The sequence below is a fragment of the Lagenorhynchus albirostris genome, chromosome 11, assembly GCF_949774975.1.
Source record: "Lagenorhynchus albirostris chromosome 11, mLagAlb1.1, whole genome shotgun sequence".
NCBI lineage: Eukaryota > Metazoa > Chordata > Mammalia > Artiodactyla > Delphinidae > Lagenorhynchus > Lagenorhynchus albirostris.
Genome location: NC_083105.1, coordinates 37815545 through 37838104, shown reverse-complemented (window position 1 = coordinate 37838104; position 22560 = coordinate 37815545). Strand labels below are relative to the sequence as shown.

The 22560-nt window shown below is 36.9% G+C and overlaps 1 protein-coding gene across 5 annotated transcripts in view; it reads left to right on the top strand.

Annotated features, from left to right (window-relative positions):
• The window catches only part of ACSS3 (acyl-CoA synthetase short chain family member 3), a 147767-nt gene that overhangs the window by 29455 nt on the left and 95752 nt on the right, over positions 1-22560 (top strand). For all 5 annotated transcript variants that reach the window (XR_009543339.1, XR_009543340.1, XM_060165113.1 and 2 more), the window contains exons 2-3: positions 5098-5242; positions 21386-21574. Coding sequence is in view for 3 of the 5 variants with exons in the window: in XM_060165113.1 (XP_060021096.1) it covers positions 5098-5242; positions 21386-21574 (334 nt within the window). In the remaining 2 variants the exon portion in view is untranslated. The remainder of the gene's footprint in view (positions 1-5097; positions 5243-21385; positions 21575-22560) is intronic.

The window sequence follows — 22560 nt, the reverse complement described above, 5'->3', positions numbered from 1 at the left end:
AGAAGAAACCAAATCAGCTAGGAACTTTGGGACATGAGAAATGACATGACACTGAGTTCCTTGGGTTTTCTTTCTTGTCTTATATATCCTATACTGAGTGCTGGAGAAGGTGGCAACCTAGAAACACCAATGGGTGCAGAAAAAAAGTTCCAACAAAAACGTCTTTGGACCTTCCCCCCCAAAGATAAAAGGGGTGGGGAGGGACAGCCTGCCAAGACAGGACATTTTTGGCCAGTAACTTCCCTAATACAGTCAAACACTATGGAAGGCTCTCATCCCATCTTCACCAGTGAAAAGGTGATAGAGAACCTAGACTTCTACTCTTACCAGGCTGTGACAAGGTGTCCTAAACATCGCCACCTCCCCTGGTGGTGTTAGAGAAAGTTATATCAGGAATGGGAACTTTCATTATGGCTAAGATAAAGAGGTAAGAAGGATCTTGCCCCTGGCATTGTCAGTGGAGTCCATGTGGGGAGTCAAAATGAGGTGCCATTCCCCACTATCAGCCAGGATGATGTAATGGAAGCCTAGTGGGATCCTGAACTTTTACCCTAGCTCAGCAGTAATGAGGTACCCCTTACTCTCATGAGTGTCAGTGGAGGCCTAATGGGGAGCTGGAACTTACACCTGAACCTGGTGGTAATGAGTTGCCTCCCTCCCCCACTGACACAGTATCAGAGGAGGCCTGATAAAACAGAAGATTTAAATACGATCTTTAAATAAGCCAGAATCTCCTAATAAAATACCTATAATGTCCAGGATACAAACAAAAATCACTTGTCATACCAAGAACCAGGAAAATATCAACTTGAATGAGAAAAGCAATCAGTAGGAGGCCTGATAAAACAGAAGATTTAAATACGATCTTTAAATAAGCCAGAATCTCCTAATAAAATACCTATAATGTCCAGGATACAAACAAAAATCACTTGTCATACCAAGAACCAGGAAAATATCAACTTGAATGAGAAAAGCAATCAGTAGATGCTAACACTGAGGTGACAGAGACTGGAATTATCGGACAAGGATTTTTAAAGCAGCCATCATAAAAAAATGCTTAAACGAGCAACTACGAACACATTGGAAACATTTTTTAAAAAGCCTCAATTAAATAGAAAGACTCAGCGAAGAAATAAAAGATGTAAAGAAAAAAACAAATGGAAATTTTAGAACTGAAAAATATGATAATGAAAATAAAAACTCACTGAATTGGTTCGACAGCAGAATGAAAATCACAAAGGAAAGGATCAGTGAACTCAAGGATAGAAAAAATATATATTTATAAATGAATGAATTAATAGGATATTGTGGACTAGGACACCAGTCAGGATGTCCAGAGACTTGGGTTGCAGGTATGGCTTTTTCCAATTCTTAGCCAAATGTCCTGTGCATTATTCTTTTTAAGACTCCATTCACTCAACTTTAAAATAAAATAGTAAAAACTACCCTGGCTACTGTACCTGGATCCTAAATCCAAAGTGTCTTGAAGGTTTACTAATGTTTTCATTCTTCATTTATCAAATATTTATTGGGTGCCTAATATATAGATCCTCAGACGATAAGGAAAATATAGTCTCTGCTGTCTGGTTATAGTAAAATGAGGGAAACATTTAAGTAAGTGGACTAATTGTTAATGTAATATGATAAGTAGTATTGTAGAGATATGTGCACAGGTCTTTGGAACTACCTGGGAGAGGGCGGTGGTAAAGGAGAAGGACAGCCACAGAAAGAACAGCCACAGAAATTCTTTGAATAATGTGAACTCTAGGAATTGCACATTTTGTAAGTCAATATAGCTGGAGCATGGGAAGTTGCATGAGGGGAAATGAAGCTGAGTAGGTGAAGGGTCTTTTATATCATCTAAAGATATATACTTTTTATCCTGAGCTTTATGGAAAGGTATTAAATGAGTTTGAGTGCCATTTGATGTGATAATATTTAATTTGAGGAAAGACATTCTAGTAGCAAAGGAAGATGACTTGAGAGGATGGGGTAAGACCTAGGGCAAGGAGATTAATTAAGAGAAAGGAATTGTAACCCAGGTTATCAATGAGAGAACTGAACAATTGCAAAGACAGATGTGACAGTACATACAATCGATAGAATGTGGAGAATGAGGGATCAAATTTAACTTTTGAGTTTCTATACCTTGCAGTGGGTGCAAGGTGGTTCCTTGAAATATGGAAAACAGGAGGAACAAGTTTGCAGTTGAGATGGGCTGTGAGTTGGAGGTGGGGTGAAAATGATTATCGTTTTGGACGTATTATTATTTCCAAGGAGAGATGTCCAGCAGGCTGTCGGCTATAAGGGAATGGAGTTCAGAAAGGGGATCAGAGCTGGAGCTAAAGATGGAAGTTGAAACCATAAAAGTGTAGAGATCACCCAAGGAATGTACGTAGAGTGAGCAAAGGGATAGATACAGAATGTTAGAAATTACTGTCAATTAAAGATTTGGCAAAGGAAGGAGATTTCATGAAAAATATTGTTGGTTCGCAAACTGGCCCCCATTCATAGAGGGCAAGGAGAGCCCAAAGAAAGGGGCAGGCCCCTCCAGAATGGTAGGTGGGTGGCAGATTTAATAAGCAAGGAAACTTGCGTCTGAGGCGTGTCGTGGGTGGCCAGGAGATCAGTAGATCTCCGCACCCACCCACAAGAATCTTGAAAATAATGTCCTTATCTGGGTTCAGACACATATTCAGTCCAGATGGACTCAACAACACGTTGCTTTCTCAAGACTATGTCCTTGAAACAGCTACTAGTATGGGAATAGTAGGTGGCACACATATTCCAAGGATGGGGGGATCCTCTGATTGCCTGGGTCCAGCTGACAGGTCAACCTGGGGTCACATACTCTCTGTGAACTCCTTCAACAGAAATCTAGAAGGAACGAGTAAGAAGTAGATAAGGCAAATGACAAAGTGAGTCCTCCATGAATCTTTGGAATCGAGTGGGCTCCTTGTTTTGTGAAATGTTATGGGCATAATTCAATATTGAGCACAAAGAGTGGTAGAGTAGAAGTGGTAGATAGAGGATAATGACATCATCAAGAAGTGTTCCAGTGAGTCTGTCTTTCATGTGTCTGAAATGTATTCTTTTCAGAAATAAAAGCAGAAACACAAAAATATGAATAAGTATTTTGTGGGAAAATTCTATAAAGTATCTTTCCTTATTTCTGCCAAAATATTGAGTAAATATTTTTTACTTTTTCTTGGTGCGTTAGTTAATTATAGCCACAGTTATGCTGCATATCACCATAAAAATCTCTGAGCCATAAGGTATTTATTCATCAGTTAATTTGTAGGTTGTCATGGGATCAACACAACTGGAAATGTTATTTTAAGACAGGGGTCCTCAACTCCCGGGCTGCGGACCAGTACCGGTCTGTGGCCTGTTAGGAACCGGGCCACACAGCAGGAGGTGAGCGGCGGGCAAGTGAGCGAAGCTTCATCTGCCGCTCCCCATCGCTCCCCATCACTCACATTACTGCCTGAACCATCCCCCCTGCACCCCCGCTCCCCCGGGTCCGTGGAAAAATTGTCTTCCATGAAACCGGTCCCTGGTGCTGAAAAGGTTGGGGGCCGCTGTTCTAAGACATGTGTCTGGCTGGGTTGGGCTCCTTGCTTCTTTTGGGCTCTGCTCCCATCTGCAAATACTCATTCTTGGCACCAGGCTAAGGAGGAGGCAGCAGTAATACCTGGAGGCTCTTCTCCTGGAGAGGGTGTAGGTGCAGGAGAGCAAGCCGTCGTGTCAGGCGCTTTCAAGCAAGTGCATGCTTCATGACTGCTTATTAGCCAGAGCTGACATCACATGGATGACCCCAAAGTCAAGGGAAGTTCTCTCCACTGATGAAGATGGAGGCAAGAGGAAGAGACAAAATATTTTTAATAGAAGTAAGGGTGAGGAGAAGAGACAATGTTTTTGAGCAAACATCAAATCTATTACACTTGGCAATTCAGAATCATTGTATTAATTACTCATTGTGCTGTACTGTAAGGTCATCATATTCACCATTACTGATGTATACAGGGTCACTTGATGCTGATTAAATGATTCCTCCTCCTACTGCCTTCTGTATCTGTTATTTCTTATTGCTGCCACTGTATCTATAGGCATTCTTAATTCCCTGCTTCATTTCACACAGGGCTCTTTGAGTGAAGACCTGACAGTGATACTCAGCTATTTAATGGGACTTTTTCTTGTTGCTTCAATATTTTCCTCTTGTTATTTTGCATTTTTATAATATTTGCTAGTCTGACATTGGAACAAATGGACCATTACTATACTTGTATTTTGTATCTAATACTCTCCTTCTAAAAAAGTGGCAAATTCCATGCTCAGGAAAATGAGCTATATTTTCTTAAAAATTTTCTCCATCTATCTACATTATGTCTTTATTTTCAAAGGAACGCACTCAGCAATTGAGATAAAGAGTGGTGAATTGAAAAGTTTTCAAAAAGCTATTAACGTTTTATGTGCATTTTGATTGTTTATTCAGATTATGAAGCATTTCACACATGCAGAAAAGAACTAACCTATTCTTTGTGAAATTGGGGGTATTGCATTTAATTGAAACAAACAAATATGTGTGTGTGTATATATACGCGCGCGCACACACACACACACACACACACACACACACACACACACACACACATATACATCTTTCAAAGAAGGATTGATTTTTCCAGTAAGTCTGTCTTTTTACAGCAGGTACCCAAACTTCAGTCATGCATCTACTATTTGCCCTCTCAGCTTAATGCATCTGTGCTGCACTTATATACAATTCATTTCATCCATGTAAAGTAGATTATTTTGGTGCTGTGTACTCTAGTTTCATCCTAAGCAATAAAATCCACAAAATTGTCACCTTGAAGTGCGAGGTATATTTTCTTCTTGTGCACATGAAAATAAATACATATTTATTAAAAGTGTCACTTCTGTACCATCTTAAATAGTTTACAGCCATCATTACCTGACATAACATGCATGGGGAAACACTTTTAAGGGCAGCTCTGCCAAAATAGGACTATAGAAACCTAGTTAAGTAACAATATATATTTTGAAGTCATTCACTTTTACTTTCCAATTATTTTTCAGGTTTGTGGAAGGGATGCTTAACATTTGTTACAATGCCATCGATCGTCATATTGAAAATGGTAAAGGAGATAAGATTGCTATCATTTATGACAGTCCTGTTACAAATACTAAAGCCACTATTACCTATAAAGAAGTCCTGGAGCAGGTAATATTATAAACTTTCTGTACATGTTATTTGGAAATCATACAGAAATTATTTAAATAGCATACATTCTCATTGCATAACTTTAATTCATTGACATGTTACTGTACTTTTGGTGCACACTGGAAATAGAGGTGTGTTAATGCACTTAAAGTATTTTTATTCCTTTATTATACTTTACAGTACGGGAAGATACTTATTTTAAAGGAAGAGGTTAACAAATCTCTAAGAACATGCTTATAATCTCTCTGGTCTTCGTTTTCCATCCACATTGCCGTCACCTTTGCTCAGCTGTTCTCTTCAGCTCTTGTACTGTTGAAGTAGTCTCCTAACCTACTAACTTCCCTACTACCAGGCTCTGCTCCTGTCAGACTGTCACCTAAAGTGACACTAGGATTTTCTTCCTAAGAAACAACATATTTCTCTACCCCACTTAAAAATCTTTTCTTTAAAAAATATCATTATTCAGAGAGCAAAATCGGGACTTCTGTGATGTACAAGACACTTTGGAGTCTGATCACATCATCCCTCCAAGCTTCATTTCCCAACATTCTTGGCCATGAACGCAACCGTTTTTCAACCCATATTTCCTGCCACTCCCGTCAGGCTTCCTGGCCCTTTAAAGCTCTTTGCACATACTCATTACTTTCCCTTATTTGCTCTTTCTTTACTTTTTTCCCATTTGGGTAGTTCTCAGATGGATCATGATATTGACAGATAAGTTATGAGATTTTTTTTTTCTTTTAATATTGGGGTAGAAATGGGATTGCATAAGTAATTATAAAAGTATTTGGGTATTATGAATTGTGGGAGAGTTATTCTAGCTTCTGGGGGAGGGCATTTATTTATTTATGATTTGAAGGGAGGTAGAGTGGAGGGCAGGGTTTCTCATCCTTGACACTATTGACATTTTAGGCCAGATAATTCTGTATTGTGGGGAGCTGTTATGTACACTGTAGGATTTTTAGCAGCATTCCTGGTCTCCCCGTTAGATGCACCCCTTCCCCAGTGGTGATAACCAAAAATGTCTACAAACATTGCTGAAATGTCCCTGGAGTGGCACAATCACCACTAGTTGAGAACTTCCGGTTGAGCAGAGTCTGTCATGCTATTTGGAAGCCTTTGCTTTTTTTTTGGTGGTATGCGGGCCTCTCACTGTTGTGGCCTTTCCCATTGCGGAGCACAGGCTCCGGACGTACAGGCCCAGCGTCCACGGCTCATGGGCCCAGCCGCTCCGCGGCATGTGGGATCCTCGCAGACCAGTGCACGAATCCACGTCCCCCGCATCGGCAGGCAGACTCTCAACCACGGCGCCACCAGGGAAGCCCAGCCTTTGCTTTTTTAATGGAAGCTTTTTGAATCACATTCTCTTACTTTGCCTTTTTTTTTTTTTAAGCCTCATTTAGAACTTTCATGCAATTTTTAGAGTATTCAGTCAACTCCCCCTGGCTCTCTGAAATAATATCCTTTTGCATCAGCAATATTTGTGTTTGGTTTTCTAAGAGATTTCAAGAAAGGCAACTGAAACAAAACAATTACTGCCCCAATCCTGAGTTGCTACAAACAATAAAGAGAGAAAAGTTGGTTTTGCACAGGCTGGGTATCAGCCTGGCTGCAGCAACAAATTCTACCTTCAGCTGATTTGAACATAAGAGGAATTTATGAAAAGTGAGGACTTAAGAACTAGGCTCAGAAAAATGGCACACCCCAAGGCAGAAGGGGCAGCAGTGAAAAGTTAAGAATCCACAAATTGTCTAGTAAGTAGACTTGCTGACCTGACTTCTAGATTGACAGAGTAGGTACATCTAGTTGGCCAAATTTAGGTTACATGCCCAAAGTCCTAGGCAGTTGGGAGGAACTGTCTTGTTGTCTTTTTATTTCTTAGTAGGAATGGGGCCCTGCCTCTCTCTAGAACTCATACTAGGGGAATTCCAATCTAATAAGAAGGGAGTTCAAATACTGGGCAACTGAATACAGAACAGAAGGAAATAATGCTGCAAATATACTGTTGGATATATTTCATTGGTCTGTAAGTGGGAACTGTGTATTTTCAGAATGAAGTGTACAGGGACAGAGCTCATGCTGGGGCTGAGGAGTTAAGGCACTCTGTTACCAAATGACCTTGTTTTTCATCTGAGGCTGTGTTTTATTATGAGATAACAGAAATTTCCTGATAACCTGTTATATTCTGTTTTATTTTAGGTTTGCATTTTCAGCTTTTAGATAAAGTTTAGTCTATGTTTAAAAACTTAATTCTGTGATTTGGGCATATTGCCATAGTCTCATTTTATTAAGACTTAGGTTAATATTAAGATACTGGTTAATCTTAATTGCTATACTGATTAGGAAACTTATTTATACATTATAAATATATTATCTGTATCAGTATATTGAATTTGACACATGACCAAGCATCAAAGAAAAACTTTAGAAACATAAAATTAGAAGAGTTAAATAATGGTTATTTCTATTCACATTTTCTGTTGTTTTCTTGTTAATCAATGAGTGTATATGATAAGTATATACACACATTTTGCTTAGAAGCCATTCTGCTAACTCATCTTGATTTTCTAATATTGAGTCTAGACTCTTAGACCCTTTTGAGATTTGTACTGGTTCATTGGTTTCAGTTTAGCCTGACATCAGAGTACTTAAAAGGCCTGTTTCTCTCACCTGCTGACAGCTTCTGATTCCCCAGGCTTTCTTCTCTAAAGTACTAAAGGAAGGACTGTTAGGAAAGACGGAGGCATTGTGCTCCACTTTGATTACCTATTCCTGGTTCTCTGTGGCTTTTATTTTATTAAGTAGAGAAGTTATTAAGTTCATGAATAGAACATTCAATAGTTCTACTTTCATTCAAAAAGTAAAAAAAAAAACTTTAATTCTTGTCTAAGAGAAATGATTATTTCCAATAATATCACTTGTCTCTTCCACACCGTAATTCTTTTTTACATTGGGAAATTTTAATTTTTTAATAGGATGAAAATCTTCTTTATTTTAATACATTGCCTAGCTGTGAAGGTTTATATCTTTCTGCATCCAAAGCTCTGCTTAAAACATTTACCTTACTTGGCCATTTTGGAAACCTGGAAGTCTGGTCTGTAGTAGTTTTTATTCTTACATTTGCTTAATGAATTTATTTATCATTCATTAGTAGGTTCTTATTAGATGAGTTGTCTTATCTTCAGGGTGGTTAAACTCTGACCTTTTTGAAAGTAAACTCAATAAAATCAGTAGGCAGTCTGCTTTGAATTTATTTTCTTGGATTGGAATGGTGATGGAGCCAAATTTATTTATTTATTCAAAACATACTTTTAGAAAACCTAATATATTTTTGGCACTTCTGTGGACACCGTGTATTACAGTAGTGAAAGATAAGTCTTTATCTACAGGAAAATTGCATTCTAATTGGGGAGATATGTTATGAATAAAAAGATAATACAATATAAGTGAAAAGATAGCACGATATAAGGGAAGAAAAGTATAAGGCTAGAGAGTAACTTGGGCTGCCCTTTTATATAGATTTGTCAGAGAAAACTACGTATCATTGAGGAGATGCCCCAGTGACATAGACTCAAATAAAGGCTGGGAGAAACCATGTGAACATTTGGAGGAAATTATATCAGGCAAAGACTTGAAGTAAGAATAGACTTGGAGAGCCAGAAGGCTGGTGATGAGAGGAGAGTGGTTGAAAGTGAGGATGGGGGAGTATCTAGGAGTCAGGGCATGTAGGACCTCGCAGGCCACGGTAAAGACTATATTTTATTCTGAGTATGACAGGAAGCTCCATATTGTTAAAGGAATCACTTTGGCATCTCTGAAGAAGCAGAGAACATAGTGGGCAAGATTGGAAACCAGGAGATGACAAATGATCCAGGAAAGAAATGAATGGACACCACTTGGGCTTAAATCCCCTTAACAATAGCAACATGTGCTTGCATGTGGGCAGTTAAAGGATAGGATATGGTTTGTGCCATGGGATTCTGGAAGCTGTTCCACATATGTATCTTATCTTGGATCTCTGACTTCATCTAATGGGTTTGCAAAAAGTCTCATTAAGTCTATTATAGGGCAGCCACCTATAGATGCCCTGCGGCTCTCCATCTTTTGAGGTGTTTTTGTGTAATGCCCCAAGGGAAAGTTTCTGTATAGTTTTCAAGCAGAATCCTAGGAAAAGAAGACTATTAGTTAGAAGCGCTTTAGTTTTCTTTCTTTCTGTTATATATATATATATATATATAAAATTTTTTTTTAATGAGAGTCCTTTTTTAAAAAATTTTATTTATTTTTGGCAGTGTTGGGTCTTTGTTGCTGCACACAAGCTTTCTCTAGTTGCGGCGAGCGGGGGCTACTCCTCATTGCGGTGCGCAGGCTTCTCATTGCGGTGGCTTCTCTTGTTGCAGAACACGAGCTTTAGGCATGCGGGCTTCAGTAGTTGCAGCATACAGGCTTAGTAGTTGCGGCACATGGGCTTAGTTGCTCCGCCACGTGTGGGATCTTCCTGGACCAGGGATCGAACCCGTGTCCCCTGCATTGGCAGGCGGATTCTTAACTACTGTGCCACCAGGGAAGTCCCTCTTTCGGTTATATTACACAAAAAACTATTTGGATAATTACCATCATTAAAAATTTGCCTAATAATTGAGATAATGTTAAACAAAAGCTTTAAAATTTTAGGTTAAAGGTTAAGCTGCTAAAACAAATGTGCCAAATAATATAGTGACTTAAAATTTTTAAAATGCATTTCTTGTCAGATGATGAGGTTCAGTTTGGCATGACCCAGATTAAATCTTACTGTACCTTCATCCCCTAGTTCCTTGTTTTCATCTGCATCATTGAAGCTGAGGCAAAGGCATATGTGTCCCAACTCTCGGGATGGTGGAAGAGGATGTAGAGGATCAGACATGCTGTGTTTTAAACCCATATCCAGAAATGTCATAAATGACCTTCCTGTACATCCTATTTGGTGATCAGCTTCTAGGAAGGCTGGAAAATGTAGTGTAGCTGGATGGATTTTGATGGGCAATTAGGAGTTTTTTTTTTTTTTTTTTTTTTTACCACAAATACTTTTCATTCCATAGGCAAATACCAGATTTTATATGTAAATAATTGTAACTTGTTAATGTTATAATTGACATTTTATTTGATAATAAAAAATTTTTCAGGGAGGTAAATAATAGCTGAAAATAAAGTCTCATAGGTGGTGTGCTGGAGGTAGAGAAGGAAAACATCTTCAGTGATGTTTTCCTCAGCATATAGAATGCTAATTGTATTAGGCAGTGGGCTCAGAAAGATGAATGGTTCCTGCCCTCAAGTTCTTAGTTTGCCGGTGAGAAAAACACAAAAGCAACTGTGTGTAATATAACAATAACATTTTTAGCACAGAGGAAAAAGGGACCAGTCTGGCCCCAGTAGCTGAGAGAAGCCTTTGGCGTGGAAGTGATGCATTAATTGAGTCATGAAAGAAAGATAGAAATATGTGCCCCATACACGGGTGGCCTCCCTATAGGCGTCCCTGGTCTGCAGCAGATTTTTCCAAGAGCTGGACCTGACATAGTTAATGATGAAGGTGTGCACTGTGAAGACAAAAAATGGTTGTCTTTGCTGGCCTAAATTAGGCCCACAAGATGAATTAAATGAGAAACCAAATAGAAAGATTGTTGAAGAATAAAGGAAGGAGACAGACAGTTACTAAAGTCAAGAAGGGGCAGAGGAGAAAAAGAAAAAAACATGTTCCTACGGGTGGAAGTGCAAGGAATTGGTAACAATTATTCGTTTTCTGTTGACAAGCACCTGTGCCTGTTGTATAGTCACCAACTTTAGGACAGCTGGGTACATCATCAAATTTCGGTTTCTGACCTTTAGTAATAAAGGTATGAAACTATGAAATTATTTGACCTGACATAATTTTCATAGCAAGCAGAGGATAAAGCTAATTAACATAAATTGAAGACACTGATTGTCTTAGTGATGCAAATAAAGATATGATGATAGAATCATATTTCAAGTATATGAAGTGAAATATTTTCATATAAGACTTTTCAAAATCAATAAATATCTACACATGGGAAGTGATGCTGTTAACATTAATTCATTTGACAGTTTTATGCTAATATTTTTGCCATTTGTACTAGTTAAATAAGTGTTAGTAAATCAATGCATATTGCATTCGGCAGAATTATTGTGAAGATTGGAGCTCTTGGGGAAATTGATTGTTCATTTTCTCATACCGTACTTGATTTAAGATCATTTTGTTTCTGTTATAAAGCTGAATTATGTTAGCGTTATCATATATAGTTTTTATGGGAAGTTTGATCTATTTATGGATATTTATGATATATTCTTGGCATGTGTGATGATCTGTGTTGCTTTGTTTATTAGTTACTAGGGTATGCATTATATTTGTGAATTTTTCATTTTTTAAAGATATGTGTGCCTCCTTTTGATCTTAATGCTGTTGAGAACAGACCCAGCTATTGGAATGATCTCATGTCCTTGTACCACTCCTGGGATATTTAGCAACTTCTCAATATAAATTGAGACATTTATGTATGTTGATTGACTTTTAGGATGTATTGACCAACAAAACCATTCAAGGTTAACAGGAACACAGGCAAATTCTGGGAAGTGTGGTTGGTGTACCCAGACTAGTTGTGCTGTTTTATGTACTGTTTGTAAAAATTCTGGGGGTGTTGGTTCTATTAAAGCTTTGATTAAATAATCAGTGCAGAATTCTTCTAAATGATTCAGGGTTCCTGTTGATATCTCTTGCTTCTTTTATATTTGTCTTTCTTTATGAGAAGAAAAATCAAAGAAACCATTTTTCCCCCTCTCAAAATTAAGACAAACAAACAGTTCATAAAGAAAAAACATTCTTACATACTTTTTGTATTGACTTAATTATTTTTAATGTGCAATTAAAACTAGGTTTTAATATCCTTTATTTATAGCTCAATACATATATAAAGCCATGTCTGATTTATAACCAGGATAAAAACAAATGTACAAAGTCAGTCAATCTCAAATTGACAATATTAATTTCATATAGTGAATGATATTGAGCTAGAATGGAATGACTGATTGCAAGGTGCTTATGGTTTGAGTGCTGTGGCCCTGGGTCCTTTGAGTTTGGCAACACATTCCCTATGATGCCTTAATTCTCTTGTCACATAGTAGTACTTGAACTTTCATAAAGCCTTTTATTATACAATTTTATTATAAAAAATAGTGATATCATTTGGCTTTTAATTAATATACATGAGATTATAAAAAACAAATACAAATAAATACAGTGAAATTGCATGAGTGCTCATATGATCCAGAATATGCTTTGCTTTATTTTTAAAAATTGTCATCAAAAGTAAAACACAAAATTAAAAAATTCTCATAGAAGACTCATGGACAACTGTGAAAATATCTCCACAGAGAATATCTCCCAGGTTGAGAAACACAACATTAAACAATTTATTAGACCAAGAGAAAGGAATCTGGTTTTAATTCACTTACTGCTACTTAAAAAAGTATTCTCCATTAGCCTTTTAATGTGGTGTTTATAGCAGCCACACTGTAACTGTTTTAAAATATTAACTTTGTTTTACATTTTGCATGCTTATTACTATATATACAAATATGTAGAGCAATAATTATTATCATGGCTTTTATGTTCATTGAAGAATATAGCCATATCTAGATGACTTACGTAAATTTGTATTGAATTGAATGTTCTTTATTAATAAAACACAGTAGATTCTGTACCCTTTTAAACATAAATTTGGAAAAATGTATATTTTAACCACACTTTGTTAGATTTTTTTAGAATGTCTATGTAAAGATATGTGAGTGTAAAATTGTGAAAAATGACTTCTCTAGTAGTTGAAATTTGTTCCATTTCAGTCCAGGTGGGTTATATTTTTAAAAACGTAATAAAACTTGCTTCAGGACTTGGAATATTTTCTTTAGAAATGTTCTAAGAAACATACAGAAAGTAATCAACTTTGACTTCAGCTATGCTTTAAAAATTCATTTGAGAACTCTTTAATTGGAATTTGTATGATATTTCTCCATATATCTCTGAATGGTACTTTTCTGAGTGGTGCTCGGGTTCCAATGTAGCTACCAAACTGCTTAACACAAAATATAGCTGAAATACAGTGCATTAGCAGTGACAAATAATAAAGTCAATATTCTTGCAATATTCATAATTCAAGGGATTAAGGGAGGGAAATAAAATGAATACAAATGAAAAATTATTGGAAATATTGCTAGAGAAAAGCAGGTTCAATTAGAGGAAAGTGTAGAGATAGGTAGAGACCAGTGAGTTAGTTTTGAGAGGGCTTTCTAAGCATTTTAAAGAGCTACAGAGGTTGATGTAGTAAATGGAGGGATCTGTGAGAAGGAGATTTACCTGAGGTGGGATAAGCTGAGGGATGGGGTGAACAGTGGAGGGAAAGGGGGACGTCGTAGATGTCCCAAGGACAAAAGGAGGACTTTGCAAGGATCAGCTGGAAACAGATGCATGAGGCAATCCTAGAGATTGGCTTTTTTGGTGGATGGAAGGTGGGGAAAGGGTCAAGATCATATGTAAATTGGGGCTTATAATTTTCAGAGTGTTTGTTTTAAACCTCTGGTATACAATGCAGCAAAACCACATTTTCAGACAGTCTGCATTTTTAGACACAATATCATTTGAATATCGTAGTTTTAAATGGTTCTGACTGTGTGTAGTCACTACCTAAGTTCTTCTGTTTCTATCTCTCAGCTATCCTGGTTAGCTTCTTTAACAACACAGCTCTCTTGCTAATATGCTCACCTGTCTTACCTGTTGTTCTACCTCACCTCTGTGGTGGAACTCCAGACCTGGATCAACCCAATTCTTTATTTTAAAAAATTTGTTTTTATTTTGCCTACTGTGTTTCCTTTTTTTTTTAAACATCTTTATTGGAGTATAATTGCTTTAAATTGTTGTGTTAGTTGCTGCTGTATAACAAAGTCAATCAGCTATACATATACATATGTCCCCATATCCCCTCCCTCTTGCATCTCCCTCCCACACTCCCTACCCCACCCCTCTAGGTGGACACAAAGCTGATCTCCCTGTGCTATGCGGCTGCTTCCCACTAGCTATCTAGTTTACATTTTGGATCAACCCAGTCCTTTGTTATCTTCATTCCTATATCTTAATATGTTGAATCCTGTTGGAGGAAAATTAACTCACTAAAAATACGGGTTTACTACAAATTCATGGTCCCTGGTATCCACTGGGGCTTCAGTGCTGTATTTTTTTCTCCTTTAGCATTCCCTTAATAAGTTTTGTCTTCTGCCCTCCAAAGGCCATTTTAAACTTTTGACCTTCCCATCTCCATGCCTCAAGCTTAACAGGGAACATTGATTCAAACCCAGGAACCAACTTTGTGAACAACATCACTTTCCAACCAGTTGCTAAAACCAAAAATCTGGGCCCATTTCTTCCCTTCCTCCCATTATTCCCTGCATCCATCAATCATCAGTCCCTGTACAGTCTACATGAAGTATTTCTCAAATCGTATTATTTATTTTTATCCCCAGTGTCACAACCCTAGATCTTGCAATAATCATTGCATTGCAAGAATAAGGAAAATGCCTACTTCTACAGAGGATTTAACACTTTTGAATTATTACACATTGAACTTAGGATAAATCGAAACTTAACAGAGCTTAACAAGGCTCTAAAAGATACAGTATACGACACTATACCTTTCCAGGCCATCGCACAACCTTTTCACCCTGAATTCTTGCTCTATTCATTCTGAACTGCCTTTACTTTCTCAGGCAAATTCCTGATCCAAATAGCAAATTCCATGAGGATTAGGAACTTTGGCAGAAACTATCAAGTGAGTAAAATCAGGAGGAAGTCATTATTACTCGACCATTAACGCCTAGAATGGAAAGATGTTAAAATGGGAAAAAGTGGAGGCAATAATTAATTATTTCTTTTCTATATAATTCCTTTCCTTTTTATTACACATTCTGTAGTCATGTCATGAATAAATGGTGGGCATCAATTACATTTTCTGTTCTTTTAGACCTTGGACTTCTCCTTGATGTAAGATTATTTTCTCTGTCAACAATGGCCTGAATGTTACATAGAGGTACTATTTTAAAATGAACAAAGTGTCCTTTATAAGATGTGATAAATTTTGATGATGTACTTGTAAATCACAACATATGAATATTAAAGAAAAGGAAGAACATATTCCTTATCAAGTCTATGAGCACATATGCATAGAGAAATGTAGGATTGAACTAATTTTCTGTGAAATATAGTCTGAAATCACATTAGTCTTGAAAGCTCACAGATTATTGAAATTGTGGTTAATTTGAGCCTGAACTAAATGGATTAAGCAATCCTCTAGTTCATTCTGCTTGCAAATACACAGTGTTAAGATGACGAAACATTGATTGAAACCCACTTGTGAAGAAAATGGGAATGAGAAAAATGATTATTCTGTGTAATGATATTTGTTCCTTCATTTGGAGAAAATTATTTGAAAGGAAATGTGTTAGTAAATGTTTTCTAGCTCACTGTCAGATAACTGTTTTGAAAATTAGATACTACTTTATACTTTTTTTAAATAGAATTCTGTTTTAAAATATGAAATATATTCTGTTTTAGATAGTAATAATACATTTTACTCTTGAATATAAATGGTATACTTTTATCTTTTGAGGAAAGATTTCTCTTCTTTTAATAACATCACATCACCTTCACTTTCCTGCTATTGAAAGGAATATCTCACAATTGAATGGACTTAATACAGCATCATATTTAAATGAGAATTACCTCAATTTCATCTCCAATAAATAGTCACTGTCTTAAAAAGTTACATTTCTGGAAGCTTCTTATGTTTGATGAAAATATTTTGCATTCCTGAAAGATTTCCTTTCAGAAAGATGGTTTTAGTATTATTTCAGATCTTAAGCAGTTTTAGTATAACTGATTCTTTTCACAGGTGTTTATTTACCTGGATGCATGGCTGGTGCATGGCCAAAAGAAGAAACAATTCATTAGAGATAAAGTCTTACCTTTTCGGTGGCTCTCTCTGTGTGTACAAGAAAAACCAAAAACGTGTGTATGATGTCTGTGTATGTACAAAATGTGTGATTAACTTATATGTTTAAAAGTAAAATGCAGGTATTTTAGGTAATTATCTCTTTCTGTGGGCAATTCTATATATTCTGAAGAACAGGTCATTCATCCCCAATTTTAGTAAACTGTTTCCTCAGATATTATAATTGATTTTTAAAGTAGTTACATTTTCTGATATTGATTCGACCAGGGTTTGCAGAGTAATATCATCACCGCTGAAAAGCATGCTTTCTCTTATCTTCTCTTCCATGTAATTTTCTTTGACATGGCCCTGAGGTTGCCTCTGATTGTTGTTTTTACTGTGATTTGGACACCAACGCTGTCTTTGTCATACAAACCTGATTTTCTTTAGATGGAACACTGGCAGTTTGTGAAGCAAGTGCTAATTTACTCTATAGAACATAGTCTTTGATCAGTTTTGACTAATGTTTATTTTTGTGTCATGGGCTTTTGGTCATGAAATTCTACTAAGTCGCAGACCGCTTTTTTTCCAATATGGTTTATTACAGGATATTGAATATAGTTCCCTGTGCTATACGATAGGACCTTGTTGTTTAAACATCCTATATATAATAGTTTGTATCTGCTAGTCCCAAACTCCCCATCCATCCCTCCCCCGCCTCCCCCTATGGTCTGTTTTCTATGTCTGTGAGTCTGTTTCCGTTTCATAGATAGGTTCATTTATGTCATATTGTAGATTCCACATATAAGTGACATCATATGGTATTTGTCTTTCTTCACAGACTGCTTTGGAATGAAGATTTTCCAGAATGAGTACATAAAAATTTTACTGAAGTTTTTTTTCATTATTTATGCTTACATGTTTTTATTTTACCATTCTAAAATTTAAAGTTTTTATTTGCATCTAAACCAAATATATGTGTGTTATATATAAACCAAATATATGTGTATACCATTTTATATTACATAAATATTTTTTGCATTTTCTTATTTTATCATTACTATTTATGTATGATATTTTTTCCTGGACTGTGAATTTCTTTGCCTTAAGGAACATATCTTCCTCATTTTTGCACCTGCCGACTTGACCTCAGTATAGGACACATAGCAGATACTATATAACTTGAATCAATGGCAGGATACTTAGATATTAAAATAACTTTAAATTAGTACCAAAATAATAATTCATGTAATAAATAACTAGTGGGAAAAAGCAAACACTGTTGTTCTAAATGAATATGTATATATACATTTGTTTCATTTCTTCAGGCTTCGTCCCCAGCTCAGTTATCCTCATGTTAGAGGAGTATCATGGCCTGACCATGATTGTATGGGTTATGTATTGCGCTTGATGTCAGAAAGAAAACCAATTTTAGTGATTTGTGCCTGTGTAAGACTATTAAATAGTTGATAAATTAAAATAGTTCTAAGAAGGTGCAAAGATTAATATAGATTGGGTGAGTGGCACATGATTTAATTTTTTCTTCAGTTGAAAAACTGTAGGTTATATGAAATACATGTTAAAATTTTTTCCTTTTGGATAATAATAAAAATTATAAATCTACACTCAGACACCTATGGTAGAATAAGAATATAACGTTGAATAAAAATAATATCTACCGTTTGATAATTTTCCATCAAAAAGCCAGTGAAAACAAGGTGAACCCTGAAATAGCAATAATCAGATTATCCTTTGTGTTGGTTTCATAGAACTTTATTTGAGTGATTATGAACTCTTAGGTGACTGAGATTTCTAGATATTTCCTCTAATTGCTCGCTGTTGCTTACACTTATCTTCAAAATGATTACTTTTGCATCTGAGTAAGACTATTAAGTATTCTGTTTTGGGATTTCCAAATTAACCAACGTGAGGTATAATATATTTTTTTAATAAATTTATTTATTTTTATTTTTGGCTGCATTGGGTCTTTGTTGCTGCATGCGGGCTTTCTCTAGTTGCGGCGAGCAGGGGCTACTCTTTGTTGTGGTGTGTGGGCTTCTCATTGCAGTGGCTTCTATTGTTGCGGAGCACAGGGTCTAGGCGCACGGGCTTCAGTAGTTGTGGCATGTGGGCTCAGTAGTTGTGGCTCGTGGGCTCTAGAGCGCAATCTCAGTAGTTGTGGCGCACGGGCTTAGTTGTTCCGCGGCATGTGGGATCTTCCCGGACCAGGGCTTGAACCCATGTCCCTGCATTGGCAGGAGGATTTTTAACCTCTGCACCACCAGGGAAGTCCCAACACTAGATATAATATTAATGAGGAATATTTTTTAATGAAACATTCTCAAATATTTTCATATTAAATCAATCCCATCTTTTGCTGTGAGCTAAAATTTCATTTTTCATTAGCTTATTTGTTAGAAGTCTTACCTGAAACCTATTTACCCATTCATTTTCATATTTATAAAAATAAATATATATATTTTAAAATTTAGAAGTAACAATGGAAAATTTTACTGGAGTGACATTTAGCACCAGAAACTACTAAAAAAGGTATTTTCCTCTATTGCTCATATAAAACTTTTGTCTTCAGAGCAACTTTGGTGTGGTTAGTGTCGTATCTAAACATTGAGGAGTAGCTCCAAGAAGGGAGGTTAGCAAGGCCAAATGGGCACTATCTATTGGTGATATAGACACAGTACAGCTTAATTTGACTGAAGATTGTCTTCAAGGCAGTGGTTAACAGCTCAGATGCCTGCAGGAACCAGGCAGATAATATAAGTGGGAGACATGGATGAGAGAAAAATCAATTATCTGTATATATCACATCTCTGTGGTTATGGAACTATGGTGTAAGCACATGACAAAATAAACAGGATGTAGAAGAATATATTTTAAACCCAGAAGGAAAGAAAAATGCAAGCTCTGTTATAAATAGCCCTAGGGAATAGCAACTTCATGGCAAACCCAGCAGCTGATCATGGGGTTCAGTTGATTGTTGTCATTCAAGAACACAGACCCACTGTGGCTAGACCTTCCAGTTTTTCAAGAGAACCTGGAATTCTGAATTTGCATATGAAACCTTCTAAGTTTAATATGTTGGCTCATTTCTTTTTCTTTTAGGTGTGACATGACCCCACCTTAAATACATCTTGGGGCTACATTTAGCCATTGTGAGATCCTTCTTTTAAAGAAAGTCTTGAATTTATTGATTTCATTTCTTTCAGAGGACAGAAAAATTTTGGACATCTTCCAACAACGTTGTGAAGTAAGACAGGATTATAAAGTTACTGAATCATTGCTAGATTGGGTTTTGGTTGAAAATTCTTTTTATTCAGCACTATTTAAGATGCCAAGGCTATAGCTGTAAATAGGACAAACTCTTCTCGTTGGTCTCTCCCAGTGCTGCACCTTAAACAGGACACCCAGTAATGCGATCCCAGAGCATGGCCACTTTCTGCAGGGTTTACACTGAGATATTTGGATATGACGTTCAGTGTTTGTCTTTGTTCTTGAGCTCCATATAATAGAATTTAAGTTCACGATTGATATTACTTTGATTTATCTTTCTTGTAACTTTCTACTGGGCAACTTGGGGCTCTTCAAAAATTGCACTAAATTAGAGTTTGCAATATAGGGCAGGATAAAACACTGAGAGAGTTGTTTGTTACTGTCTGTCTTTCCCCAGAGCCCTTAACCTTGACCACATCTTTCCCCATCTGCACAGAGGAAGGGAATAGAGAGAAAAAGGAAGAATGATCAGGATTCAGAATCCTTTGAACTTGTTCAAAAAGTAGGAGAGGCAGAGTGAAAGGAAAGGAACCTCAAATAGCAGTGTGGCCTAATTCCTTCTCTCAGGCCTCCTCTGTTTACTAGCTTGAACAGTCACATTCAAAGCCAAGCCATAGTCCTTCCATTTGCCCGGTGGATCCCTACTGACCCTTTAGCTCTCTGACCTGATCTATGACCACTTTCTCACTTGTTCTTTCTGTTTCAGCTCCCCTGGTCTCCTCTACGTTCCTCAGTCACATCACCTATGATCCCCCTTACGTCACTGTACTGGTGCCCTTTCTGCCTGAAATAGTATGCTCACAGATATCCACTTAGTCTCAACCTCTTATGTGTCATTGCTAAAATGTCACTTTCTTAGGTCTATCTTTTTTTGGGGAGGGCTGTGCTGCGGCATGCGGAATCTTAGTTCCCCAACCAGGGATTGAATCCATGCCCCCTGCAGTGGACGTCATTGTGGAGTCTTAACCACTGGACCACCAGGGAATCCCTTTTGGGACTACTCTGATCGTCCCATTGAGAATTACATCCCCTGCACTCCCAATCCCCTCTATTTTGCTCTATTCCCCCATCAAATAGCACTCAATACCTTTTAACATAATACATAATTATTACATTTATTGCATATCCTCTGCTAAAACATAAGTACTCTGATAGAGATCGTTGTCTTGTTTGTTTACTGATGTATCAGAAAACAGGGTGTGTGATGTATAGGAACTCAATATATATTTTTTAAATAAAAGAATGTTGAACTTCTTAGATCCTCACTTAGATCTGGCATACTTCCCACAGCTTGTTGTAATTGCCCATGAAAAGGTTTCTTGCAACAAATTTTATCATGTGTAGCCTTTTGATCTTAACTGTTTCCTTCAACAGTTAACCCAACATATAACTAAATTTGTAATTATTTTATTTTTCTGCTCACTTGACAGATTCTCCCTTTAGCATAAAAGCTCCACAGGGACAAGTCTTTGTCTTTGTTTTTCAGTGTTGTGTTCCCAACCCTAAACACAATGTCTGGCTCATGATAGTTTCTTAGTAAAAATGTTGTTGAATGAATAATTAAGCAAATTTAAGCCATGAAATTCATATGGGATAATAATAGTAAGTTGGTTTGTAGTCAGTTATTATAATCCAGATGTCTGTTATTATTGTCACCATCTAAACTCTTACCACCATCATCAAATATGTATTTCTCAGACTTCTATAATCCACTACAGGCGGGGGGTGGGGTGGGGGGTGCAGTGATCATCTTCTTGCATTACTGTCATAACTGAGAAGTTCAGTGAATTACCACAGAGAACATGTTGCTGATCTGATGATGTTGTTATAGGTCTCTAAGCTGGCTGGTGTTTTGGTCAAGCATGATGTCAAGAAGGGTGACACCGTGGTTATCTACATGCCCATGATCCCCCAGGCGATATACACCATGCTGGCGTGTGCTAGGATAGGAGCCATCCATAGTCTCATATTTGGGGGATTTGCATCCAGAGAACTCAGCAGTCGCATTGATCATGCAAAGGTAAGTGCTTTATTTGGAGGAATCAAGTCGTAGCTGCATATAGTACAGCTGTATTTATCTGTGGATGAACCATCGAAGAGTGATCTGTACTTATCAGATCCTCCTATCAACTGAGATAAAGTTTACTTTTTATTTGGCATACACTATTAACCAAAATTTTATTTTCGAGTCAGTCCTATGTGGTAGACATCTTTCTAGATACTGTGAAGAATATAACATATAAGGTGCAAGCCTTTCAAGTTAACTTGTCATATATTTGTGTAAGACATTTAAGAAAAATAATAACTAATTTACTCATTCAACATGTATTTATTAAGCTTCCACGCTATGCCTGGTACTGTCCTTGGAACTGGCTAAGAAATGATACTTATCAAATGGATGGGACACATGACTAGTTTTATAATCTATATATTTCCAGGAATGGTGGTATAGCACAGTGGTTAAGAGGGTGTGTTAGGGACAGGTGAAGTAACACGTTTAGGTGGGGTACTAAGATCACAAACTTGAAAGGCTGTTGTGAAATATCGTTGAGATACTGAGTTTAAAGCACTAACACAGTGCCTGGCATATAATACTCATTTAAAAAAAAAGGTTAGCTGTTATGATTCTATGAATTTAGAGCAGGAATCAGCAAACTTTTTTCTGTAAGTTACCAGATAGTAAATATTTTAGGCATTTCGGGTTACATGGTTTCTGTTGCAACTACTCAGCTGTGCTGTTGTAGCACAAAAACAGCCTTAGACACTGCAGGAACTAAGGGCAAAGCAGTGTTCCAACAACACTTTACAGAATGTAATTTGGGCAGAGTTTGGCTCTGAATCATAGTTTGCAGATCCCTGATTTAGAGGCAGGAATGATATCTTTTAGTTGGGGTGGCTGAAGGCAGCTTCCTGAAGGAGGTGAGATTTGAGTTACATCTTGGCTAAGATTCAGCTAGTTGAAGAGAATGACAGTGGGATCCAAAAGGCTAGAAAAAGAATAAGAGT